This window comes from Cyclopterus lumpus, chromosome 7 (genome assembly GCF_009769545.1).
Source record: "Cyclopterus lumpus isolate fCycLum1 chromosome 7, fCycLum1.pri, whole genome shotgun sequence".
In the NCBI taxonomy this organism is placed as follows: domain Eukaryota; kingdom Metazoa; phylum Chordata; class Actinopteri; order Perciformes; family Cyclopteridae; genus Cyclopterus; species Cyclopterus lumpus.
In genome coordinates this window covers 16,513,958-16,525,265 of record NC_046972.1, presented here as the reverse complement: position 1 = coordinate 16,525,265, position 11,308 = coordinate 16,513,958, and the positions used below count along the sequence as shown (strand labels likewise).

The following is an 11,308-nucleotide window of genomic DNA, read 5'->3' as shown; positions in this document are numbered from 1 at the left end:
TTAAAGCACCTGCTACACAAACACAAGGTAGTTGGCCCACTTCTCTTTGTTACAGTCACTCTAGCGATACAACCGGCATCAATTACACGTGTTTTTGGTTGTTGGGGCTTTATTATGCTTGATGTTGAATGATGGACACTTTGGTCCTTAATAGAGAGACAACTAAGTCATGAAACTGCTGATGCATCCCTCCTTTCATTTAGCCTTTCTAAGTGTCTTGCCTCCATGGGGACTTAGCCAGACTGCTCAGACGGCTATACCACACAGCTGTGGTCATGCACACTTTCAGGTAATTACAGGACAGCTTCTGTATGTCTGCACAGTCAGCAGGTTCACTCCACAGTTATTGTGTGTGTGTGTGTGTGTGTGTGTGTGTGTGTGTGTGTGTGTGTGTGTGTGTGTGTGTGTGTGTGTGTGTGTGCGCGTGCGTGCGTGCGTGCGTGCGTGCGTGCGTGCGTGCGTGCGTGTGTGTGTGTGTGTGTGCGGGGGGACTTCATTATCTGCTCAGTGCTTCCTTTGTTATTCGCGTCTCTTGTGCTGGTATGTGTCACCCCCTGTCAGTGGAGTCAAGTACTGACTGTGCCCAACCCACAAGTAATACTTTTTCTTAAAATAATTGATATAGATAAAAGAAATAGATATAATATAAAGCACAGGGAGTATTTTTGGCATCTTCTGCATGTTTCTTCTGCTCATCTTCACTGCAGCAATCAGTGCTCAAAACAGTTCCTGTAAAAGTAAAACTACTCTTAGATATACAGTAATGGATTGATGGGAAATAAAAGCAGGTTGGCAAAACTTTTATTTTTGTAGCTATTATGGGCAAACTAGTTAATACCTGCTCCAGATCCTTCTCCTCATTAACGGTCATGGCAAGTTTCTGCCTCGCTGTCTCTTCCTGCAGCAAACAAAGTAAAAGTACATATTTAAAGTCAAACAGGCAGGAATGCAAAACACTAAAATATGCAATAATTCCAGTGGTAATAGAATAAATACAGATGTTAAAGGCGTCCCTTTTGATGAATTGTGATGAATTAAAAATTCAGAGTATTAATATAGCAGCAAACAACTATTTACTATGTAAAGATAGAGTAATTTCCACCAGATGTCCGGCCCTGTGCGCATGTTAATACATGTTAGTGCACGTGAGTCCCTGTGTGTGTGCCCAACTGGCTGGCTTGTTGCTCAGAAGTCACCATGTTGATGTCCGTGTGGAGGTGATCCCTCAATCATTAAAATGCATTGAATTACGAATTTAGCACCATTAAAGTGTTCACATACATACAGGTTACATTACTGTTTGTATTGAAATGTATTCATTCTCGGTATCCACCCTTTCTTTTTTAAGAGACACTTTATTTCATGTGTTTTTTGACAGTTGAGAGTGGCAACACAACACAGAATCCTGCTGTCCAGTCGGATCCTAAAAACGTTGTCGATGCACATCAGGAAGTAAGAGCAGACAAAAGCCGGCACATAGCATACAATATGCAGCGTGACCGTGGCGTGACTTACAACTTTGTTTGCTGTATCACAAAACCTGTGTGATATTTCTGTTTACCCTTGTTGAACCAGATAAGGTCTTAAAAAGACAATTTAAATCTTGCTATTCTTCTCTTCTGAATCCCTCCCTCGATCCCTAACCTTGAAACCTTTGACCAGGTGATGTATGTGATGTCATGAAAAAGATGTGTACGGTAAGGTTATTTTAGACAGTGGATGGGCCTACCTTTGAGGAGATGTGCCTCTCTCCAGAGGTCTGCTGAGCAAACACAACAGCATCATGGACGGAAAGGAAGAGATTACTGCGGTCAATATTGCCGTCATCGAAAGCTCCTCCGACCTCCAGTTCTTCATACACCTGGACTGCAGGCGGCAGTACAACAAACATCACACAAGGCTCAAAGTAGAGCAAAAGAAGAGATTTTAACTCAACACTCAAGTTGTATTTCAATAGAAAAATAAATGGCTGTTTTATTAGCCAAGATAAGAACACTTATTAATCCTTAAATGTGATAAATCACGATAAATTACCGCTATATCTTTATCTCACTAGGAAATGGAAGTCCCTTGCTTCCTATGACAAGTGTTTAGACAGTAAATCTCTGACTTACAATTGTACACTCATTTCTACCAGTGTCCTTCACAGACCTTATGGACTTATTGCTCAATGAATGGCTCGGTCTCTGTTTCCATGACAACGGGTATGAAATGCACTGAAGATATTAAAGATTTTACCTTGAACATTAGCCAGGTATAGTTTAATGCCCAGCATCTCGTAGCTCGAGTTCATCTGTGTGAGAAATAGAGGAAAGGAGACTGTTATATATACTATTGTATACACCCAAACTTAAAAATGATGAGTTAAGGAGTTTAGTAAGGAACGTCAGGGTTCAATCACAATTCAAAGAACTTTTTGTGACAAAAAGGTTTAATATCGGCCATGTAAACCTCTTAAAATGGAATCTAAAAGAAGCTGTTCATGGTTATACAGAACCTCTGTATGAAATGCTTATTGAACCTTTCAGCGGTGCCATACTGCACACTGAATGTACACAAATATTACTCAAAAAGGTTTAATACAGAACAAATTGTTTTCTGTGAATTTTATATTGCAAACAAGCATATAACCTTCAACAATACTTTGATGCCCATTAGGTCTATGAAGCAGACCCCTGCCAAGTCGAGGATGAGGGTGTGGAAGGGCATGGGGTGGGACTCCAGCGTGGGACTGGGCGGCTCTTGGTCCGGCGCCTGCTCGCCTGGCTCAATGTCACTACAGCGGATGTTGACGTGGCTGTTGGGAGGCTCAGGTTTGTTGGCAGTGCCTTCATTCATATCAAAGTCATGTTGCAGTTCAAGCTGAGATATGGTCTAGATTTAGAGGAAATACATAGAGAAAGGTGTACAGAAGAGATCACAGGATGCAGTTTCAGATAAATCTATGGAAATGCGAGCTGCTCGGTCGATCCCACCTGAGCCTTCTTCATGTTAACCAAAAATCTGGGTTTCCTCCTTCTGGTCTCATTGTCCTTCTTCTCTTCTTTCGCTTTCTCCTTCTGTTCTTTCTCTAAGAACTTCCTCCTGGCCAGGATCAGTTTGCCAGGGTCCAGCCCGGTCTAGACACAAACATGCCTGTGTAAACACCTGATATTAACAAGTTCACTCAAGCCTGCGTCGCCTTGCGTGAGAGCAGAAGAGGTCATGTTTTATACACTGTACCTTTTTGATGACCCTCTGGCGGAATATTTCAGCATTTGCAAAATAGAGTGGTGAGCAATAGTTCACTATTTTCACACCTGTGATTGAAATGACCTGTGGAGTTATTACAAAAAGATTAGACGCAATTACCCTATTATTATGTGTGACAACTATTAATATGCACAAACATTAAGTCTTCATACCTTACTGTACACCTTTGGGTTTTTGTAGATATCCGTATCCATAATCTGAACCATTGACGAACCATTGCGACTATGCGGAACACATTATTAAAATGAGTAATGCATTGATAAACACTTATAGACAAAAAAAGGCTTTTTCGTTTGCATTTACTCACAACTGTGTCTTGAATATCACAACCAGAATGGAAAAGCTCACTCCAATAGCAACTCCATAAGGCAAGCTGAGAAAGAATGTGGCCAAGAATGACACAACCCACACACACTGGGAAATAAAGAACAGCAGATTAAGATAAAATATGGAGGAAGAAAAAGACATCACATTGTGCAGCAATATTGCATCCGAGGCTTTTGACTTACGCAGTCCAGTTTGCTCTTCTTCCATAAGTAGTAGGGATCAGAGAGCTGGAGGAGAGTGTTCTTCAGGTTCACTGCAATCAAGGCTCCAAGCACTGACTGGAGAAACCAAGATTGCATCGGTCATCAATTATGACGAGATTTTTCTCTTACTTTGACTTAAATGTTTTGACGAATTTTTCAAGTATCATAATCCTATATGTCCACCTACTTTTGGAAGCGGTTTCAGGAAGGCTCCCAGTGCAAGCATGGTAACCATTACAACCAGCATCACACAAAAACTGGCGAACTATGAGAGGGCAGCAACAGAGGTGCAGAGGTTAGCAGAGATATTAGTTATTGTAGTCTATATACTTATTACTTGACCTCAATTACACTAAAACCGTAGTGGAAAGTACATTTACTCAACAACTGTACTTAAGTTAATTTTATGGTACTGCAATACATTTTGGAGGCAAATATTACTACATTGACAACTTGAAATACTAGTCACATTGCCGCGTCAGACTAATAGTACTAAATAGGATTAACAAATATGTTGATTTATGTTTATAGATAAAGATTTGGCTGCTACCCAGCTGCACACAGTAAGAATAAGCCCCATATTTGACAGCTTTAACACTAAAGTAATGTACATATTATTGCAGAAATAATTAAAATCCAAGAATACAATAAACAATATTCTGAAATGGACCATTCTGCATGTGTACTTGAAGCTAGTACTTTTGTACTTGAGCCCGATTTTGAATGCAGGACTTGTTGCAGGACAAAGAGCATTTCTCCCCTGTGGTGTGACTGTTTTCACTTGAGTAAAAGATCAGAGCACTTCTTCCCCCCCTGCAGCTACAGAAGTGGGGAGGCATCACTCACCTGTGATGTTCCACCAGCGTTGTCCACAGCCAGGGTAACAGACAGGGCACAGCAGATCACATGGATCTTAAAGAAGGACCCCAGGAAATTGCCGCAGCCTAGAGCCAACATTTCCTGTACACCAATATGCATGTTGTGTGAACAAAATCAAATCAAATGCACATTTTGACCTACTAAAAAAGATGCTATTTTTGTACCTGGTTGGGATCCACGTCGTAGCCGTGCTTGGCTGCCAGTGTTCTTCCCATAGCCAGGTTGATTACATAACCCACGATTGCCAGAGAGAAAGCTGTGCTCAACATGTCTTCCCACTGACTCACTGTTGGCAGGATTGGTGCTGGGAAACTGGAAAATAAAGACAAGATATAAATTGAACAGTAAAAACATAATTCTAATAAATGAAGCAACCATTGATTCTGAGTATGCTGATGCACGCTTTACCCAAAGGGATTTCTCCCACTATGTCCATGTGATAGATCTCAGGAAGATGCAGTGGGCCGGAGATGGCTGTGGCCACCACAACCTGCGAAGAACGGGGATAGGGATCAATCACCACTATTGTCCTTATATAGTATATATGTCACAAAGCTAGAAAATAACAGCAAACAAAACATAAAGTGCACTTTTGTGTCCTCAGAGAAATGACAAACTATAAGCTACTTACAATTACAATCTCCATAGGAACGGGGAAAGGCAGCTTGTGGCGGTAACCGTGCACTCAGCTCCTTCACCACAATAAGAACTACGCTGCTGACCAGAGCGAATACTAGCGATGCGATGTTGGTATCTCCAAGGGTATGTATAATATCTACGAGAGTCTGAGAAATAAATAAAATTTCATATTTTAATGACAATCAAGCTGATAAAGTCTTCTGATGATCTTTGGCCAAAATATGGGGAATCACTTACATATATAACAGCCAGCGGACCGCTATAAGGGGGCACTTGGATGCCAAAGATGTACTTGAGCACTGAGATGAGGATCTGCAATCCAGCAGCCGTCATGAAGCCTCTGACGAAGGATTCTGACAGATAGATGGCTACAAATCCAAACTGCATGAAGCCAAGGCCAATCTGCACAGACATGTTTAATGTGTAATTTTTAGATTAAACTGCACTTCACATGTCTTTCAAACTTCACTTTGAAAGACTGTTGCTTTTAGCGCTGAGTACCTGTATGACTGCAGTGAGACAGGCCAGGGTTCCAGATATTCCCAAGCGAACCTCATTCATCAGGTCTGTGTCCACTACTGTCGCATTAAGAGTGGCATTGAAATGACTGAAGTCCGACTCTGGGGCCAGCCTCAGACACACACCATCCCCCCATGATGCTGAGGACAGCAAACGTACCTATTGAAAAGTAGTGCGTCACATCTAGTTTATTTGCTATACTGCAAACTGGGAAGTCGGGCTGAGTGCAGTCCAGCCCTGGCAACTTATCACTGTATTTCATAGGAAATCACTGGAGATAAATCACTCTGGTTTACCTGGGACCATCTGGTGAGCAGTGCCCATGAAGAAATACGGGATGAGGGGAAAGAAAGAGGAATAGAGACCGTTGACAGGAGGGAGGTTGGCCAGGAGGGCAAATGCCATGCCTGGGAAGAACAGAAACCGTTTTATAACTGTCACATAAATCATGCAACATCAAAAAAAATACAATATATACAGGAGGCCAACGCTGCTGGAAGTAGCTACAGTCCTGTGGTTATTATATAGAGTACAGAGGCATCGGAGAGAGGAGGGTCTCGACTGACCTTGGGGAACCTGAATGGTAGCCAGCGCTGACCCCACTGACGACATCACACAGCAGGTTTTCTCTCACTTTGTACTTGGGAAGCCAGCTCAGTATAGGCAGATGTCTGAACAACAGGCCCTTCAGTCTCAGTACAGAGCATCTGAGAGACACAAACAAGGGAAACTCTCTGAAGAGCTCAGGTTTTCTGGTTGCTACTTTGAAAGAGTGTGATGAGAAGAAATGCAGTTCATGTTGACGGTGTGGAGAGATTGCAGTTCTGTACCTGAAGAGTTTCCTCACTTTCTCTCGAACAGGGAATTGTCGACTCTTCTTGTCAAACTCTCCGTCAAAGTCTGGGAGGTTATATGCCGGCCTGTCAATCACATAACGTGGGCGGTCCCGGTGCATGGCTACAGCATATCGAAAAGTATTAAGGACCGTGGAAAACTCTCCGATGTCCTCAAGGTGCAATTTAAGGAATTACATGAGAAATTATATTTTCCTAAAATGAGTTGTTAATCATGTAAAAGTAGCAACATCATCACTATAATTTTACTTCAACACCAATGCTTGTTTTAACACGTAAACAAAAACAAGATATGAGTCGTGGACACAATGGAATCTTTAGGATTGCACTTCTGCTGTTTTACATTTAGGTAGCAAATTGAATGTCCGAGGCCTTAATCTAACCTTGAAGGGTGAAGGATTAGGCTACAGGTAGGTGGACTGCTAAAATATTAGCTCAACGCTCGGTAAATAAGAGCACACGCACAAGATCCTTACAGTCTGCCTGCTGTAGAAATAAAATGGGCAACTCTTCCACATTCCATGTTTTGAGAAAAACTACAATTATAAAATGATATCTGCACATTTTGGTCCAAAACTAACACCTAACTTTAATTAAATTAATTGTGCTTTTTGTTTAAACATGCTTGTTACGTTGTAAAAAAGTTTAATTATGAGGGTTAAAGCGCAAGAATAAATAAGCCTGTAAAAACAAGAATTACAAAAAGAAAAAAAAAACACCTGTGGAGAATCCAGTGCACATTATCTTTAATTACTCAATCATCAATTATATAAAAGGTTTCGTTCTGCATAATCTCTGAGGTCCTCTTTTTGGTTAAAGATGTGAATCTTCTTATGATGAAGTCACTGATAAAGGAATCAAAATGACAGCAGCAAGTAATGAGCTGATCGTTTTGTATTAAGTTAGAGGTCACAAAAAACAAAACCAGTACTGTACCTTATTGTTGGAGAACGACGTCTGCAAGCATTTGGCTCCGAAGTGTGTATTACCCACTTGTTTGATAACTTATCAAGCTATACTCTTAAGAGCCTGTGCACCTTCTGGGTGGAGCTTATAGAATGAACCGCTCCAGCACATGCAGCTTTAAAACTGTTGATTCGTTAGATGCTGCTGTATCTGTGTGGTGTAGAGCAAGGAGACAACGTAATGTAATTAACAATAAATGCAACTTTAATGGGTTCAGTAAATATGTACATGTAGCATCCTCACATTCATTCTCTCATAAACAAAAATATGTGTAACATGTTTTTATGGTAGACGGTAGACATGAGCAACATCAGGAGAATAAACCACACACAAAGCCTAGTTTAACTTGACTTGCAAAAAACACTGTAAAATAATTACATACAAATAGTGTATTTAAACATTTGAAATGCTGAGACAGAGATGATTTTGTAAAACATAATTATTTCCATTGTATTAGGATCTGTGTGCAAAACAATGGCATCAATATCAAAGACTAAAGTGCAATTATTTAACAAACCAATTTGTTTTCTCTTCAGAATGTCATGATGTTCGAGTGGGCTTTTGATCGAAACAAAGAAAGTCAAAAGAACAAATTCCACAGGAAAGTCTTTTCTTCAGTTCATCGAAACGTAAATGTGGAGTAAGAAGGGATAAATAAAGTACATTAACTATCCTCTTTAAACGAATTAAATAATATTAACTATTCATATGTAATTACATTTTATTTTAAAGAAAAATGTTTCTCAAATTGGGACATTGAAGGGAGCTAGAGACTGACTTTGCTGACACTAAAGACAGTGACTGTAATGATGGGAGTATGCTGTTGTTCTAAGCTGTTAACTATGAAAAAGATCATTTGGATACAAACATTCAAACAGTCAACTAGCAATTAGCAGAGTGGCTTCAGGTAGGAGCTTTAGTTTTGGTTCTGAGGATTTTCACTTTCATCATTTATCATGAGATTAAAGGCCTGTTGCCATGGGGTTTTCCTTATATGTATTAGTGGTTTTAAGATTAAACCAGCCCAAGATAAAATCTTAAAAACACAGCATGTCTCTCAATACAAAGCCTCAAGCAATTCATTAAAAAGCAGCTCCAATGTTCAGAAGGTCAGACTTAAGACAACTACAGGAATATATGCGGGTCAATAAAAGTAGGAGATCAGGTGACAATACAAATACAGAGCTTGTTAAGCAAGTACAACAAGTGCAACTCCTCATGGTAAGTCAGGTGACTTCTTAATCTAGTCATGTCTGCTCTTCCTCCTTTGTTACAAAAGCTCTTTGGCCAGCTCCTGCCGGCTGCCTAAAACCTCTCGAAGTCCATCGCAGTCTTTAAAATCAGTAGCGACTAGAAGTCGCTGAGAATGCTGATGTCTGCAAACTCCTGGCGATATCTGTAGGAGTATAAGGCCAAGAGGAAGGACCATTTGAGCGTCAGGAAGCTCCACACACAGGAGAGATAAAGACTCCTCGGGTCAGTAGGAGCTGCGGGACAGAAAAAGCCATGTGATGAATACTTGCATTTGGAAATCAACCTATAAATCATTAAGCATACGAGTCTTCATAATAAATGTGTTCTTCTAATTCTCCATTATACTGAAGATTACTCATTATGAACTAGGACCCGTAGAGAGAGCATTACATTGCTTCTGTGTGATGGCGAGAGTGAGGAAGGTGATGAAGGCGGCCACTGCCAAGACTGAGAAAAGCACACCGACAGTGATGAAGAACTTGAGGCCTTTGAGCCAAGTGCGCCAGAAGTCCTGCAGGTACATGATGTGTGTGACAAGAGACCAGAGCGCCAACACTCCTGTTGAAAGACAAGTTCAAACATGTACTTTTATTCTTTATTGTTAGAAAATATTGAATAATCCCCATGACATGAACAAAAAAAAAATGGATCTGAGGGGTCTGTATCAACGTCCAGAATGTTGTTCATCGTGCATTTTTTTCTTCAAACATTGTGAAATGTTTAAACACCAACATGTCAATAGCCTTAAAAAAAAAAGAAGCCAATATCAAGTCAGTTTATTGGAGGTGCGCATGCTGAAAGAGACATTCACTAAAACTGGTATTGTTTATGTCAGGGAGAAAGATCAACAGTGATGCAGAGGCTGGGGATAAGCTACGAATATGGGCATATGCACAAGTGTGATATACTTCTTTTTTTTGAGCTCGCGAACACACAAACAAATATTCATGTCAACAAATACAGACAGAAAATGATGCGTCAGCATGTCAGAGACATACAACCGACACGGTGTTACAACATGGTGGTTGGTGGTGGTGTGATGTGTGTGGCTGCTCAGGCCTTCCGGAGAGGATCAGGCAGCCAGAGTGAAATGCTCTAACGTTATGTGAATAAGACGATGACGGAGAGCTTACAACATGACAACAAGTTCGGCGTGTAGTAACACATACCCGACAGGCCTCCCATGGCCGCCGTCCATGGCTGTCTGTACGCGATGTTCCAGACGAAGAAAGCCGAAAGTCCCACCAGGGTACCGAAGGTAGCATATCCGATGCTAATGTAAATCCTGCTGACTCCCATTTTAAAATCCAACTATCTCCACCAAAATATTGTATTAGTTATAGGCCTGTTTTTATCTAAATATTCGGGTGTTACGCGACAGCTTAACGCCACATTATGTAACTAATAGCGTTGGTAAACGACAACATGTAATTCCCCTGGGTAGGACGACGCCTATCGATGTCTCCGCTTCAGGCCGTCAGGAAAAGCTCAATATCAGTGGGTTCGTGTGCATCGCGCGACACACGAACTCCGATTACACAATTTTGCTTTCGAGCTAACAGGCAGGAAAAAAAAGTAGCAACACAAGTGTTTATCTGAGGTACATATCAAAGATGAAAAACGGTGACTCTGAAAACGCGCACGCCGTGGATCCTCGTCTTCAGTCGATACAGCACAATATATCGATAAGGGGTTAATTTCATCGGTGTAACTGGTCTGTACGTGTACTTTACTGTTAAAAACTCGAAATACACAAATGTTGGTGTTGCTATGTGGGGAAAAAACTGATTTGTTTCGGTGCCTTTTCAACAATTTACCGAAAAGTCATCTATCTCATGAACGTTAAAATATCTTTGCACTGAGGAAACCCTCGACTGCCCCTAGTGGAGGAAACAAGAACAGCAGTTCCAGACCTCCGATGCCAAACCGTTATGATCATTTAGTGACAGATGTACAACTGGCAGCTCATTGCGACGGCATGTTTTTGGTTTGACACATTACAAATCTATCCACAAAGATGTTGCATACATTCATACAGTCAGGCAAATAAATAAAAGCACTGTGTTAATCCTAAGTAACTGTCAGCTAGAAAGACAACAGGGTTGAAAATAGTCTGATCCTCTAAAAGTAGCAATACCAGACTCTGAAAAACCTCCTTTATGTTGAAGTTATGTTAAAAAAAAGCATAATGAAGTCTGATTGGCAAAGTGTATTTAAAGTATCAAAAGTATGGTAAAAATGACATGTGTGTGTTTCTATTGTATTATTACTGGTGAACTTGTGCATCTTAACATATTTGTGTGGAAGTTGGTCAAAGTGGAGCTGATTTTAACTATTTTATATACTGCTGGGTAGTTTAATATATGTTATGTACAAAACCTATGATTAACTTCATAATCATCGTGTTATATCAAG

The 11,308-nt window shown here is 40.6% G+C and overlaps 2 protein-coding genes across 2 annotated transcripts; both read right to left on the bottom strand.

The window, feature by feature from the left end:
- Positions 1-490: 490 nt before the first annotated feature.
- Positions 491-7,714, bottom strand: LOC117733619 (solute carrier family 26 member 9-like). The gene is given in 24 exon segments (XM_034537399.1): positions 491-729; positions 839-898; positions 1,730-1,866; positions 2,239-2,293; positions 2,632-2,874; positions 2,976-3,119; positions 3,223-3,315; positions 3,405-3,474; positions 3,560-3,666; positions 3,762-3,857; positions 3,970-4,047; positions 4,629-4,742; positions 4,826-4,973; positions 5,063-5,151; positions 5,293-5,337; positions 5,339-5,446; positions 5,538-5,702; positions 5,802-5,945; positions 5,947-5,978; positions 6,116-6,226; positions 6,386-6,404; positions 6,406-6,526; positions 6,650-6,776; positions 7,610-7,714. Coding segments are annotated over 23 exon segments (2,316 nt in total). The 5' UTR covers positions 6,775-6,776; positions 7,610-7,714; the 3' UTR covers positions 491-717.
- Positions 7,715-7,820: 106 nt separating this feature from the next.
- slc48a1a (solute carrier family 48 member 1a) lies at positions 7,821-10,703 on the bottom strand. The gene is made up of 3 exons (XM_034536266.1): positions 10,063-10,703; positions 9,284-9,451; positions 7,821-9,126 (listed from the first exon to the last, which is right to left on the bottom strand). Exons 1-3 carry the CDS (start codon positions 10,190-10,192, stop codon positions 8,990-8,992), a joined length of 435 nt encoding a protein of 144 aa, XP_034392157.1. The 5' UTR covers positions 10,193-10,703; the 3' UTR covers positions 7,821-8,989.
- Between the last annotated feature and the right edge of the window lie 605 nt (positions 10,704-11,308).